Source organism: Nanorana parkeri, unplaced genomic scaffold, assembly GCF_000935625.1.
Source record: "Nanorana parkeri isolate BGI_ZX_2015 unplaced genomic scaffold, ASM93562v1 scaffold320, whole genome shotgun sequence".
NCBI lineage: Eukaryota > Metazoa > Chordata > Amphibia > Anura > Dicroglossidae > Nanorana > Nanorana parkeri.
Window position 1 is genome coordinate 361978 of NW_017306588.1, and position 16437 is coordinate 378414.

The 16437-nt window shown below is 48.5% G+C and overlaps 1 protein-coding gene across 1 annotated transcript in view; it reads right to left on the reverse strand.

Annotated features, from left to right (window-relative positions):
• Window positions 1–16437, reverse strand: part of DIRC2 (disrupted in renal carcinoma 2) — a 52246-nt gene that overhangs the window by 12837 nt on the left and 22972 nt on the right. The window contains 2 exon segments of the mRNA XM_018558091.1: window positions 4337–4519; window positions 12419–12546. Coding sequence (XP_018413593.1) covers window positions 4337–4519; window positions 12419–12546 — 311 coding nt within the window.

Consider the following 16437-nt stretch of genomic DNA (forward strand, 5'->3'; position numbering starts at 1 on the left):
AGCCCCCACCATCCCTGTGCTGAGTTCCCGGGTCTGTACCCCCGCTGTGCCCATTATGAGGAGCCCCCACCATCCCTGTGCTGAGTTCCCGGGTCTGTACCCCCGCTGTGCCCATTATGAGGAGCCCCCACCATCCCTGTGCTGAGTTCCCGGGTCTGTACCCCCGCTGTGCCCATTATGAGGAGCCCCCACCATCCCTGTGCTGAGTTCCCGGGTCTGTACCCCCGCTGTGCCCATTATGAGGAGCCCCCACCATCCCTGTGCTGAGTTCCCGGGTCTGTACCCCCGCTGTGCCCATTATGAGGAGCCCCCACCATCCCTGTGCTGAGTTCCCGGGTCTGTACCCCCGCTGTGCCCATTATGAGGAGCTCTTTTTTAATAACGCGCTTTTCACCGCGCTCTGAATTATTGAACGGCGCTCGCTTTGCCGCCTTAAATCATTGGCGGGTAATTAGATATTTTATGACATCATTAAAATGAAATGTGGAACGGGCGTCCTTCCCGCGGATCCGGCGAAGTCCGCAGAACGCGGCATCTTTTGTTGCGAAGCTACTCGGACGCGGCGCGCGCATGAGGATCAATGCAGGAGGAGAACGCACACCTGAAATGAAAGGAAATGTCACACGTGTCCCGAAACGTCAGCGTGCCATTGACCGCGCAAGTGAACGCCGGGTCTGTGGAGGTCTACAGTGACCTTACAGCTGCTGATCCGGGGGGGGGGTGGGTGTTCTGATGGACGAGGGGCCAGAAAAGTCTGCAGTCAGCATTCGCCGGTAGACATCGGAAGAGCTGCGTTTGCGTTTTGCAATTGTGTGCATTCCGCGTCCCCTCCATGTCACAGCGCGCTCACTGAGCGGGCCATCGCCAAGCACCAGCACGGTCATGTGGGAGGGATGCTCCCCCATGCTCGGAAGTACAGAATGGTCCTCTTTGGTCCCGCTGGCCCAAACAGTGGTGAAGGAATGGTGAGCATGTCAGGTGTAGACAACCTCGGCACTTCCAACTGTGCAGACACTACAAATCCCATCACATCTCTGTCTTTGGGAGTCATGCCTGGAGTTTCTCAGTCTTGCAATGCCTCATGGGACTTGTAGTTTCACAACAGCTATTCATTTTGAACAGTTTATTCATTTCTGCCCATCCTTAACTCTACAGTTAAAGCTGGCCATATAGAGCAAACTTTCGGCACCCAGTGACCCCCCCGGAGCTTCCCAAGTCACCCAGTGACCCCCCCGGAGCATCCCAAGTCGCCCAGTGACCCCCGGGAGCATCCCAAGTCGCCCAGTGACCCCCGGGAGCATCCCAAGTCGCCCAGTGACCCCCTGGAGCATCCCAAGTCGCCCAGTGATCTCCAAGCACCCTGTAACTTCTAGTGACCCCAGAGCATTAAACGTTGCCCAGTGACCCCCCGGAGGATCCAGTGTCACCCAGTAAACCCAGAGCATTCCATGACTCTAGTCCACCTGAGCTCCCCCCTGACACCTGTGTATCTCCTGGATACAGTTCCCTGCCTGTGACACTGAATACCATTACATGGATTAGGCAAGTACAATAATTACCATTATTGTATTCAGATGTCAGAATACAGTATTTTTTGACATACGATCCCCTTTAAGTCTATAGAAGTAAATGGATGTGTCCGGTGGGGGAGGAAGGGGGGGGGGACACGCTACTTTAGATTCCTCTGCATCTGATATATTGTGTTTGGATCATCGATAAATCAAACCTCCTGCAGGCTGACCGTACAGATGAACATACCACATAACATATCACAATAACTAAGAGCAATACAAACCATGCCGGCACAGAAATTCAGCGGATATAAAGACAAGTGCCAACGAGGCGCCGTCACCTCACCCCATCACCACACAACAGAGGGATGCTGCCGCAGTACTAATCTACACGGGTGAAATTGGATCATTACTCAGGGCCATCAGGAGAGAGATTATCGGAGGTCTGCGGCTCCACGACAGACGCTGCGCAGAGGAGATCACAAATCTCTGGGACAGATAAATAGAAACCACCCAACACCTAGGCAATTCCACACGGCTTATCAGATCAATGAGAGGAACCATTCCAAAATCTGAACTATTCTCACTAAAGACGCTCACTGAGCCTTATTGCTCCCAAAATAAATGTCTAAATACAGAGCATATCCCCATAAAACTACAGTCAGCCTTAAAGGTCAACTCCAACCAAAACCACAGTTTAGGTTTAGTTTTCCCAGGTTTTTTTTTATTTTTTTAAGAGGCCTTAGTTGTGAGATTCCCCCTCCCAGTAGTGTGTCTCTGCCCCTCCCACAATGGTGAGATTCCCCTCCCAGTAGTGTCTCTGCCCCTCCCACAATGGTGAGATTCCCCCTCCCAGTAGTGTCTCTGCCCCTCCCACAATTGTAAGATTCCCCTCCCAGTAGTGTGTCTCAGCCCCTCCCACAATGGTGGGATTTCCCCTCCCAGTAGTGTGTCTCTGCCCCTCCCAGTAGTGTTTCTGCCTCTCCCACAATGGTGAGATTTCGTCCAGTAGCTGTGCCTCAGCCCCTCCCACAATGGTGAAATTTCCTCCAGTAGTTGTGTCTCAGCCCCTCCCACAATAGTGAGATTTCCCTCCAGTAGTTTGTGTCTCTGCCCCTCCCACAATGGTGAGATTCCCCCTCCCAGTAGTGTGTCTCTGCCCCTCCCACAATGGTGAGATTCCCCTCCCAGTAGTGTCTCTGCCCCTCCCACAATGGTGAGATTCCCCCTCCCAGTAGTGTCTCTGCCCCTCCCACAATGGTGAGATTCCCCCTCCCAGTAGTGTTTCGGCCCCTCCCACAATGGTGGGATTTCCCCTCCCAGTAGTGTGTCTCTGCCCCTCCCAGTAGTGTGTTTCTGCCCCTCCCACAAAGGTGAAATTTCCTCCAGTAGTTGTGTCTCAGCCCCTCCCACAATAGTGAGATTTCCCTCCAGTAGTTTGTGTCTCTGCCCCTCCCACAATGGAGAGATTTCCCTCCAGTAGTTTGTGTCTCTGCCCCTCCCACAATGCTGAGATTTCCCCCAGTAGTTTGGAGTAGTTAAATCAAGTGAATAAGCAAAATTATATAGTGAGGGACATTATGAATTCCCATCAGTTTTGGGTTCTGTTGACCTACAATATCTCTCCAGGCAAAAATCAAAAAAGCTTTCTTGGTGATCCCACTGTTACCGTTATTACCACATGACTTCCTGTGCTGGGCTGACAACGCTATGCAGCCACAATTCAAAATGGCCGATTCCCCCAAACGTTGGCAGTACCCAGAAGCTGCATTATTATTACCAGCTTTTTCTTTCTATATTCCAAAATGCTCGGCACGTCGGAGACTTCCTCCAGTGCGCATGTGTTATTAACTGAGCTCTGGCTGTCCCTTAATCTAGATAGTAACATACAGCAACTCTCCTCTTCCAATATGGTGATGTCACTTCCTGTATGAATGTCCGTCCTGATGCAAATCTCTACCTGCCACTGGGGACCAGCGTCAAAGATTAGAGGTTACGTGACCACAGACAAACACATTTTATTGTTTTCTTTGTTTAAACATCAATGAAATAGTGAGATTTCCCTCCAGTAGTTTGTGTCTCTGCCCCTCCCACAATGGAGAGATTTCCCTCCAGTAGTTTGTGTCTCTGCCCCTCCCACAATGCTGAGATTTCCCCCAGTAGTTTGGAGTAGTTAAATCAAGTGAATAAGCAAAATTATATAGTGAGGGACATTATGAATTCCCATCAGTTTTGGGTTCTGTTGACCTACAATATCTCTCCAGGCAAAAATCAAAAAAGCTTTCTTGGTGATCCCACTGTTACCGTTATTACCACATGACTTCCTGTGCTGGGCTGACAACGCTATGCAGCCACAATTCAAAATGGCCGATTCCCCCAAACGTTGGCAGTACCCAGAAGCTGCATTATTATTACCAGCTTTTTCTTTCTATATTCCAAAATGCTCGGCACGTCGGAGACTTCCTCCAGTGCGCATGTGTTATTAACTGAGCTCTGGCTGTCCCTTAATCTAGATAGTAACATACAGCAACTCTCCTCTTCCAATATGGTGATGTCACTTCCTGTATGAATGTCCGTCCTGATGCAAATCTCTACCTGCCACTGGGGACCAGCGTCAAAGATTAGAGGTTACGTGACCACAGACAAACACATTTTATTGTTTTCTTTGTTTAAACATCAATGGTAAGTCTGATGCCAGGGGCACCATTGGGGGAAGTAGTTTACTTGTCGCCTTTCCTTCCACTTGAAGGCTTTGGGTCAGCTCTATGAGATATAAAAAGGAGACGTCACAAGAGATACAATGATGCACCGTCTGCGTCACTCACCTGTGTGATAGAAGGTTAAAAGCACCAACAGGAGCCCGGTGAAGATATTACTGAGGAAGGTGACGAATCCGCAGGTGATCCCCTCCGGCACCGGATAAACCGTCTCCACGAACATCTCAAAGAAGATCGGCACCGTGCCGTTCAGGAAAACGCCGATCAGGATACACGAGGTGTACAGAGTCGCTGCAAGACACAAACAGAACACAACCTCAACTATATAGACAGACGGGGGCGTCAGATTGACAATGTGCGCTCCTTTCCTGCTCCCCCATCACAGTGCCACCTGTACTGGAGAACAAGACTGGCTAGCCACATGATAAAAGAGAACCTGTCACAGTAACATGGGAGCCATCATTGCTGGCGTCTGTTATAAGGGGGTTATCCTCATCATGGCTTCACTTTATGAGTCATTGACCCGGAACAAGAGGACCCCTGGTGTCACCATTCAATGACTCGAGAAGATTGTTGGTGTCACCAATCACTGGCTTGCTCTGAGATTCAAGGACTGAAGCCAGGAGGGCAGTAATGGCAGTCAATGACAACTCCTGTCATTCTATCCTGGCAGGTTCCCTTTAGAGCAGAACTCCGGGCAAACAGCTGAAATACATATCTGGGAGACGCTTTACCCATCAAAGGCTTTTGTATTTCTATCCATCCAGATTTACACAGCATAGCTCTAATAGAGGAGGGAAATTGTTCTTTGATATAGAGAGATACAAAGTAACATTGTTTATAAACATTGATCAGAGGGAGATAGAGAGATACAAAGTAACATTGTTTATAAACATTGATCAGAGGAGAGATAGAGAGATACAAAGTAACATTGTCTATAAACATTGATCAGAGGAGAGATACAAAGTAACATTGTTTATACACATTGATCAGAGGGGAGATAAAGAGATACAAAGTAACATTGTTTATAAACATTGATCAGAGGGGGATAGAGAGATACAAAGTAACATTGTTTATACACATTGATCAGAGGGGAGATAAAGAGATACAAAGTAACATTGTTTATAAACATTGATCAGAGGGGAGATAAAGAGATACAAAGTAACATTGTTTATAAACATTGATCAGAGGGAGATAGAGAGATACAAAGTAACATTGTTTATAAACATTGATCAGAGGGGAGATAGAGAGATACAAAGTAACATTGTTTATAGACATTGATCAGAGGGAGATAGAGAGATACAAAGTAACATTGTTTATAAACATTGATCAGAGGAGAGATAGAGAGATACAAAGTAACATTGTCTATAAACATTGATCAGAGGAGAGATACAAAGTAACATTGTTTATACACATTGATCAGAGGGGAGATAAAGAGATACAAAGTAACATTGTTTATAAACATTGATCAGAGGGGGATAGAGAGATACAAAGTAACATTGTTTATACACATTGATCAGAGGGGAGATAAAGAGATACAAAGTAACATTGTTTATAAACATTGATCAGAGGGGAGATAAAGAGATACAAAGTAACATTGTTTATAAACATTGATCTGCCTGCAGCAGACTGATCTCTGGGGGGAGAATGAGGAAATGCTTCCTCCTGCCTGCAGCAGACCGATCACTGGGGGGAGACTGAGGAAATGCTTCCTCCTGCCTGCAGCAGACTGATGACTCTCTCAGCCTAAGCAATAATTGGAGCTAGGATGGCTTTCCAATGATAAAATGATGGAGCTTTCCCAAATAATTATAGCGAAGCTGTATACTGTAACATATTCAGACAGACTTGTGGAGCAGGTAGTTATTTTGACAACTTTGGGGTTAACAACAATAATAAAGTCGCTCTGCACCATGTAATTTATGCTGATGTACGGAAGAAAGACAAAAATACTATATTTACAAGAATCTGCTGGCGCGCAGCAATCTGCAAAATAAATATTTCTGGGAAGCGCGGACACAATTGCCGCGCGTCGGCATATTCCAGGACGAGGGAGCGCGAGACGGACGGCTCTAATGAACAATTCTCCAATCAGGCCGATTTACGAATCATTACTCGCGAGGCCCCCGGAAAACCATTTGCCGCCAACAACGCAAATCAGTATCGTCAGCGACAATTCAGGCAGACGAGGCCGACCTCCGAATTATCACCCTCAATATTTATATATATATAAAGACACAACTACTCCGCATTCCAGAGACAAAGACAATTCCCCGTCAGCGATGCAAATCAACACAAAGCGATATAAAAAGGGTTCCGGCAAGACGGAGATCGGCGACATGAAGAATGGAAACATTGTTACCTTCTAAAAAGGAATAAAAACATTTTACTGCAACATTGTATTGGAGGAGAACTCAGATGTTGATGCGATTGTCGGCCCGGGTCCCAGTGAGCAGTGACCGAAGCCGGATCAATCTCCCACCTGCACTCACCACCGATGCCAGGGGCAAATTTCCACTCATCACCAATGCAAGGGATCTAGAATGACTATTAAAGCAGAACTCCGGGCATATCAAATATTAACCCTTGCATGGCCGGGGTAGCCCCACTGCAAGGGTTAAAGGTGAACTATGAGGGGAGTGATTTTCACTCATCCTCATAGTTGGAGCCGACGTGCGGCAATGAAACTGCGACAGGTCGCCTCAATAGATCGGGAAGTGAGAGAACACATAGCTTCGCTCGCTCACTTCTCGATCATGTCCCTGCAGGGAGCCGTGACTGTCACTCACGGCTCCCTGCAGGGATTCCGACGTGTGACAATGAAACTGCCACAGGTTGCCTCAATAGATCGGGAAGTGAGGGAACACATACCGTCGCTCGCTCACTTCTCGATCATTCCGCCCCCTCCCCTGTCCGATCCTCCAGCGCTGAGGGGAGGGGGCGGGTACAGCTGGCTCTGCCTCTAGATAGGCAGAGCCAGCTGTCAATCACGCAGCTGGGTGGATCTCGACAGTAATGTCGGGATCCGTGTCGGCTGCGGCGGTCTCAGTATATAGCTATAGCTCGCGATAGACTGAGCTTTGGGTCACAGGAAGACGCAAGTATAGGTCCTCCCGGGACCCTCAGGTGAACTATGGGGAAAAGCCCTGACCCCTAGTTCTCCTTTAAGTGCTTGTTTTGTCTAGGGAGCGAAAAATAAAAGTTAGTTATTCTGGCTGGCTCCTACACCTCTCCCTGCAGCCTCGCTCCCCCTCCACTACAGTCAATGGTACGGCCCTCGGCACCTTCCTGTCCAACACACTGTATTGGAAGTGATGACTCATACGACCTCAGACCACTGGAATGCAGGGGGGAAGCAAGACTGAAGGGACCGGTCTTAAAGCAAGCCAGGATCGTGGTTTGGGTGAGAATAACTGATATTTTAGCTCCCTAGATAAAACACGCAATTAACCCTTACAGCTCAGGGGTAGCCCCACTGAAAGGATTGAGCTTTGATTTGACCGGAGTTTTGCTTTAATGTTGTACTGTCCCGCCTTTCTTTTCTGCAGCTGCTTTTCATTTCAACATTACTAAAAACGAAAATTTGGTAGAGGTTGGCAACCTTGTCAGTTGTGGAACTACAAGTCCCATGGGGCATTGCAAGACTGACAGGCACAGGAATGACTCCCAGAGGTATGGGAACTGTAGTTCCACCAGACCTGGTGTGCTGAGGTCACCTACCTCTGTTGTAGAGGGTTTGTAACCAATTATTCGGTGTCGATATGCTTGGTACTTATTCTTTTATTAACAACTTTCTTCAACTTATTGATCAAGCTATTTATAATGATCCATAGGAGGTATGATGATTTTTAGCAGGGGTTACCCAACACCCGATAGATATTTTCAAGGTTCCATCGGGGTTGGAAAAAGGATGCTCTAGAGCAGTGGTTCTCAACCTGTGTAACCCCAGCACCCACATTTGTCCTTGGACATTAAGTGGCGACCCAAGTTACACTGCAATGGAACGCACAGCATTGCGGTACCGTGCGTTCCGGTGTGGGCGATCCGTGCGATCCTCAGCTTGAGAGGATCCAGTGCTGGGCTGCTGGGTTGTGACGGAGCTCCATCCATACATGCATTGCTTGTACAACTCCCATGTGCGCCCTGTAGAGGTGCTAGGAGCCAAAATGTGACGTCACTCCGATCCAGGCACCTCTACAAGGTCACGTGAGGGAGCTCTAAACAATGCATGTATGGATGAAGCTCCCTCGTGGCCATAGCTCCCCTCCCCACCCCTCTTCTAGCTGGCACTTGGCACCAGGCAGCATATTCTGAATGGCTGCTCAGCGCAACAACTGATATTGCTACGCTAGGGGGAAGCGGAGGAGCTTCTGACCTAGAAAAGTGGAAGGCATGAGGCTGCCCACTGAAAACGGGGTCGCGACCCACTTTTGGATCACGACCCACCAGTTGAGAACCAAGGCTCTAGAGCACGTGTGTCAAACTCAAGGCCCAGGGGCCGAATCCAGCCCACCAGGCCATTTCACAGACTTCTACTTTCAGATCTAGGTATTAAATATTACTAAAACCCGTGATAATGGAATGCAGAGGCAATTATGATAAAGATGAGATACATTTATATAGTCTTACAGATACCTTTGAGGGCAATCATAACTTTGATGCGGCCCTCGATTAAATTGAGTTTGACACCCCTGCTCTAGAGTCAGCGACTGACAACCTTGTGGATCTATAACTGGAGACGACTCGTCCTTATGGCTTCTACAACCTCATTTAAATGACAGATTTGCACTCCGCGCGGTGACCTTGTGTGGGGGATGAAGCTGTTTAATAAGTGGGTGCAGAGTTTTCCCGTGACAGGAGGCCGTGAAACCATGACGAGGGTTGTAAAAATGGTTGCTGAAGCTGAATTATGACCTCCTTCAATGGAGAGACACTGAACGAAGCTGATGAATACATATGTCAAACCTCGTATAAGGTGAGAGCGGATAAAGTCGCTATGGGATCCTCTGCTGGCGGCTTTCACTGGCGGCTGAAGGCGAACACGCTGCTGTTCAGATCACTGACAGTAATCTGTGCAGCAGCGCGTTCCTCTCCGCAGAGTCAATGAGAGCCAGCAGCTGCAGTGGAGGAGGAGGCGGGGCTCTTGGTCGGCAGCAGGGGAGGAGGCGGGGCCCGGTGAGCAAGGAGGCGGGCCCAGCGACGGAGGAGGAGGGGCCCATCAGCTACCGTGGACGAAGAGGAGGCGGACAGGTAAGGAGTGCGACCAGCCCACCTGAGGGTGACCCTGCAGAGCCCGCCATAGAGAGGCTATGGTGGGCTCTGCAGGGTCACCCTCAGGTGGGATCTCGAGTGGGCTCTGAAAGGGGTATAACTAGAAATCACGGGGCCCCATACAAAATTTTGCTATGGGGCCCTGTGATTTCTAGTTACGCCCCTGCTTCTTTATATTGAGTCCAATGAGATTTTAAAATACCAGTCACATGGCTATATTTAAAGATAAAAAAGTCAGGATTCCTTTAAAATTCCCCCCAAATTTCCCTTCCCCAAGAACAAGAAGAAAAAAAAAAGTCTAACTTTGCAGAAATCGAGCTTTTTAAATTGCACGAGGTCATTGCTGCTACTAACACAATGAAGGAATAACCAGCCGCTGGGAGGAGGCATCACCGAGATGCTGGACGTCACATCCTGTGTCTATCCCGGGAGCCGCTGTGAAACCACAAGTCCCATAATGCTTTGGGCCATTAGTGATAGCGGTGGATTGTGGGCGGGAGGTCATTTGCAAGACCGCCACTCAAGTCATGGAATTGTGAATGGGCGGAACAGACGGGGAGTGTGATGAGCTGTCAGACAGCCAATGAAGCATGGAACTGGAAGTCTGATTAGCCTGGGGCCCCATGCTACAGGCACTGGCGACTAGTGACAAACTACACACGACAGTTCTGCTGGCCATATCACTAATATTGTCTTCGTTCAACCTGCAGGCTTAGAAACATTGATTGAGGAATCTCGTGCTGTCTTCATTGTATTCTTGGCAGTGACCTCCAGGCGCTGTCAGAATACCCGCACAGAGCCGGCTGGTCATTGAAGGAGCTGGTCGGAAAATCTTCAAGAGTGGGTAGTCAATCAGCTGATTGAGAGATGCTTGACGAAAGGGTGAAGACAGCGGCACCCCCTATGCGAATAGTCACACAGTGTATGGCCGCCGTTACCCAACAGGTGGGCCAGCTGAAGGAGAGATCAGAGCTTACAAGCTTGACAAGTTTCTCTTGCAATCCAAGAAGAGCCTGGAGGGAACTTAAAAGTACATGACATGGATAACCCCTGAGCAGCAAGCGGGACAGGAAGCAGAAAAGCTGATTGCCCAGGCAGTACCACTCCAAGTGGGTCAGAGAAAGCCAGAAAACCGCGTCCACCTCTCAACTAACACAGAACGAGCAGCTAGACTTTGCTCTGATGCTAAAAAATAAAAACATGAGATTGATTGACCTTCATGCTTTTATAACCTCCCCTACTGAGAGAAGTAAAAGAAAATCTTCAGTAAAAACAGAAAAACCAAGAAGAATAAAAATATGGCGTCTGTAGGAGTCTTCCTTTTGCAGACATGAAAAGGAGAACTATGAGGGGCGTGATTTTCACTCAGCCTTATAATCTGAGCCGACCTGTGACAATGAAACTGTCACATGTCGGCTCAGTTGATCGAGAAGTGAGCGAGCGATGGTATGTGTTTGCTCACTTCCCGATCTACTGAGCCGACATGTGACATCGGGAAGTGAGCAAACACATACCATCGCTCGCTCACTTCTCGATCTATCCATGCAGAGAGTGGTGACCATCACTCACGGCTCCCTGCAGGGATTCCGCCCCTCTCCTGTCCGATCCTCCAGTGCTGACTGGCAGAACGGACGGGGGAGGGGGCGGGCACCGCTGGCTCTGCCTCTGGATAGGCGGAGCCAGCTGTCAATCCCGCAGCTGGGTGGATCCAGACAGTATTGTCGGGATCCTTCCCGGCTGCGGCGTCTTAGTGTACCGCAAGCTACAGCTGAGCTTTGGGTGACAGGAGGACGCTAGTTTGTGTTCTCCCGTGACCATTAGGAGAACTATGGGGAAAAGCCCTGACCCCATAGTTCTCCTTTAAGCGGAGACTGAGGAACCCGTGCTGGGGGAGCACTTAGCCCACAGAGGTGGGGAAACGGTTTTTGATATGGAGCCTCCTATACCCCAGAGGTTTTCTGAAGTAAGCAGCCGATATTTGTGAAGCCTTGACTTACCTGTACAGAGTGTCCATGCTCCCTGCACCAGAAGCCGAAACCGGAAATGGAGAGATGGAGGCCCATCCCCACCCCCCGCACTTCACTAGCCAAGACTCAGTTTTTGTTTCCTGACATCGCCCCACCGGAAGTGTCGTCCGGCACCCTTAGTGAAGGAGAAGAGCTGTAACACACGGGTAACTGGCTGGAGACCCTGCTTCCCCGAAGAGGGGAGCCTGGGGAGGTCCTAGAACCCTGGAATCATGGAGCTGAGGGAGGGAGCCATCAGCTGCATCCTCACCAATCGGCTGGTTGGTCCAGGAGGCTAGAAGAAAAAGGACTGCTCACCTACCCGTCATCAGACATGTAGTCTGGAAATATTGGGATGGTGATCGCTAGAGAGACAAATATCTGACTTTCATTTCAAAATATGTTAGCAGTGTGACGACATGGTCATCAGTTTATGGGTTATGTGTGTGTATTGGTGTTGGGTTTTGTTTAATTATGTTATACTGGGTAACCTGTGTATGAAGGTAACCTGTGTCTGAAGGAGCTCAGGACAATGACATTCTGGCCAGGCTCCTGCTATGGCTGTCTGGAGCTCTAAATCAGAGTTTGTTTCACCCTACGCTCGAGTCTCGACTAGTGACTGGGGAAACTGGGAGATAAAGATCTTCGGGTGGCAATATCTCCTGAACAAGGAAGAATACAGCGGCGGACATACTCCTCTTGAGAACCGGGGTCCGTCACAAGCAGCACATAACAAAGAAAGATCGTACCCAAAGCAGGTTGTAATCTACAAGACAGCTCGCCAAAACCCACATAGAAGATGTTTTTACATTTTGTAACAGAATAACATAAAACAATTATTTCAGTTATGCACCGAAAACCGCAAGGATCAGATTGGAGAAATCAAGTGACATGGTGACCTGTGCACACTTACCTGTAGTGAGAGGAAGGTGAGTGAAATTACTGAGAAAGGTGAGCGTGAACCACGTGGCTGCCAACGTGGAGCCTGAGAAGAGTAAAACGAGAATGGGCTTCAGGACTCCCCGGATGGAATCTGCGAACCTGGAAGAAGGAGAGAGGACAGAGATCAGGACTGTGATTGGAGCCATTGCCATTTTGGTTTTGCTTGCTCGGTGCAGACACACACTGGTGGTATTCAGCTGCCATTTTGCTGTGCTGGACTTTGAGTTGGAATGGCCTATCTTCAGGCATACCCGCTCTCAATGTACCCATTGTTATGTATATACCAAGATGGGAGTGTGACGGACTGAACCGTCACTGGGGCTGCTGGAGGAGCCTGAGGGCTCCTTCCTACTGACTATGGACCTAGAACTATGGAGACCCTCCCCCCCCCCAGACCTCTTGGGGTTACATGGACCCATTCTCCTAGGTTTATGTGTGGAGTGAAAATACTGCATGTTTCCCCTGACATGACATTTAAGTGACCCTGTGTTCATTATAGGCAGCAGGCTGTCTGGAGGGGCCATTGTTTAGGATGATCAAGCTCTTATCTAATGAAGGACATTCATTAGGTTCAACGAGTGTCTGTGCTTAAGGAATTCCAATGCGGCACCCGGCTGTCTAGGGGCGGGAACTGTTCATTGTAACACACTGCACTCCTATCTCATCATGTGAGGTATAAACTCTGTGTGCTTTTTTCAATAAACTAGTTCTTGGTTTCCACCTCAACATTGGTGTTATCTGATGTTTGAGGAGTTTAGCTTTCTATTCTAATACATTGGTTCTGTCCAATAATTAGGCAGGCTTGGGCTGAGGACACTGGAATTCGGGTTCCAGCGGAGAGGAAGCTGATTTCTGACGGAAGTACCCAGTCGGGGTACCAGGCGGTCCGTCACCTGGAGCTCTATCAGATTAGATTTATGGACCAAACTTTACAGAGTGCCCTTGAGGAGGCATTTTGGCTTCCACATATTTCTACAAAATGTATGAAACTAAAACCTCACCTTTTAGAAATAAATTGTCGAAACCCTGCAGAATGTTTTTTGCCGACTAGCTGGTAGGAGAGCTGGCCATTAATATGGAGTTGCCCCCCGCCCTTTGCAGCTATAACATCCTCCACATTTCTGGGAAGACTTTGCACAAGATTTTGGAGGGTGTCTGAGGGAATTTGTCCCAATTGTGAGGTCGGGTACTGATGTTGGATGAGAAGACCTGGTTCACAACGTTCCAATTCATCCCAAATGTGTTCAGTAGGTAGAGGTCAGGGCTCTGTGCAGTTGGTGGAGGTGCCCTCCGCACACCTTTCAGCAGTCCCGGCCAACAATCAAATAAATGGTGCTCGAAGTAACTTCACGGATGGCACCGTGCAAAACACAAGATTGAAGAAAATAGGTCACCAGCACTCCATAAGTTAAAATGAATGAGTCCTTTTAATGGACAATGATGTCACAGAAATCCAACATGAGCCGACGTTTCGGGGCCACACAGGGTCCCTTCTTCAAGGCAAGAGATGTGACGAGGGCTCTGTGCAGGACACACGAGTTCCTCCACCAAGCTGGTCACACCGTGTCTTTATGGAGCTGGCTTTGTACACAGGGGACAGTCATGGTGGGACAGAAAAGGGTCTTCACCACAATTACCATATTGGAGTAAAATGTCTTTGTATGCTGTAGCATTAGGAGAGCCCATCTCTGGAAACACCTGAACTGCACCATTTGAAAGGGCGTTCACATACTTTTGGTCATATAGGGTTGGTGTGATGGTCACAAGATTTTGGAGGGTGTCTGTGCCCATTTTTTAGGTCAGATACTGATATTGGATGAGAAGACCTGGCTCACATTTGCCAGTTCACTTCATCCCAAAGATGTACAGTAGGGTTGGGGTCAGGACTCTGTGCAGTGAGTACTCTCCTTGTCACACTCCTTACCGATATGTCCCTTGTAGTGGGGGGTGCTCGCAGTGACCGCGGATGGCGCCGCGAATGTCAGCAAAATTGTAGAAATGTCACCAGTTTGGTCATATGACAAAAAAGTTCAATAAATTAAGCTTTTGCTATCTTAAAAGGACTCTGTGCAGGACACTGGACCAAGCAGGTCACACCTTGTCTTTATGGAGCTGGCTTTGTACACAGGGGACAGTCATGGGTGGAACAGAAAAGGGTCTTCACCAAACTGTGACCACAAGGCTGGAAGAGCCCAATGGTCTACAATGTCTTTGTATGCTGTAGCATTAACAGTGTAGTGGTCACAAGATTTGGGAGGGTGTCTGTGGAGATCTGGCCCATTTGTGAGGTCAGGCACTGATAGTGGATGAGAAGACCCGGCTCACAATCTGTACAGGACACTCGAGTTCCTCCACACCACGTTTTTTATGGAGCTGGCTTTGTACACGGGGGACAGTCATGGTGGGACAGAAAAGGGTCTTCATCAAACTGTTACCACAAGGCTGGAAGATCCCAATTGTCTACAATGTCTTTGTAACCGCAACTATTGTTATAACAATGTATAGATGTTTAACAGACACATTTTAAAATTCTATACTGCCCATAAATGAGTTCAACTACGTTATACATTTTCTTTTCCCCCCCTTTTTTACACTTGAAAATTCACCGTTTTCTGAACTGGGATGACGCTACAGTATAGTGATTAGTTCTCCATTGCTGTGGCCTTGCCGCCGGTTTGTCTTCATCAGCCATCCCCCGCGAGTCCCCGCAGAAGACGCTCCACATTATATCATACAAATATCAGCTTCCAAATTAGGAACTGAAACGGTGCTTTGTAATGAAGCCATTTTGGAGACACAATTACAGGCTGTCACGGTGCATTCGATGGAGGATAATGCGCAGAACATGACAGCATGAAGCCAAAATTGGGGCGATTTTTGCCCTCCTAAACACCAGCAGCTGCTGGAAGGGAAATACAAAAAGGCGTTTGGGTGGAATAATGAGGAGCCCGGCAGCCGCATGTCCTCGCTTAGGGAAATCTGTGTAATGCGACAAGAATTACGACCTCGTTTTCCTGATTACAACTTTTCAGCAGATTATTACAGCCGGACCCGTCATGGATCCAACCCAGCAGAGAAGACAGACGAGCGGCCTCGAGTCTCATTAGGCGACGACCGTTGTGGCTCGCGCTGCCGCCTGCCAGGATCGGCTGCTTCGATGACCTTCCTATTCAATGGCAAATTGGCTTTTCAATGCCACCTCGTCTACGCTTTAATATGACATGCGTTCTATTGCGATCCGACAGACGGAGGTTACTGCTGCCATAACTATTTTATTAGTCCAAAGACGACTGTATAGGCTCTAAGTGCCAGCGAATACAGTGGGCGACCGCTCAGGAGGGGGCAAGAAAAGAAGAAAAAAAAGGGAAAGTGTCAATGCGCTATAGTAGAGTATACACTACGCGAATTTCAGCCTGGTTATCCCCCTAATGACTGTTATTCTGATGACTGGTGGGGTCATGATAGAGGAGGAGGAAGCACAGAGTCACAGAATGCATGAAGCAGAAGCTGGGAGATCCTTGCGCTGCAGGTTCTCTGGCACAGCTTTCTCTCCAGCAAGGACAAGTTTGTTCCATCAAACTTTGTGACTGCATTAGAATGTGTGACCGGTGATGTGGTCACACTTTTTAACCTAATCCCGCCTACTTTTTCTGCGGTGGAATATGTGACCGGCAAAAGGTGAAGAATTCCACAGCTTTCTCAGCTGTTCCAGGGCAGATCGGCATCACAGATTGTATGTGCAGGAGAATCGATCTGCCCTGGAACAGCCGATCGGTCCTGAAATGTCACTTCTATCCAACTTTGTGGAATGTGAGATCGCACTCACAAAGTCGGATAGAAGTGACATTTCAGGACCAATCAGCTGTTCCAGGGCAGATCGATTCTCCTGCACATACCATCTGTGATGCCGATCTGCCCTGGAACAGCTGAGAAAGCATTGGAATTCTTCACCTTTTGCCGGTCACATATTCCACCGCAGAAAAAGTGGGC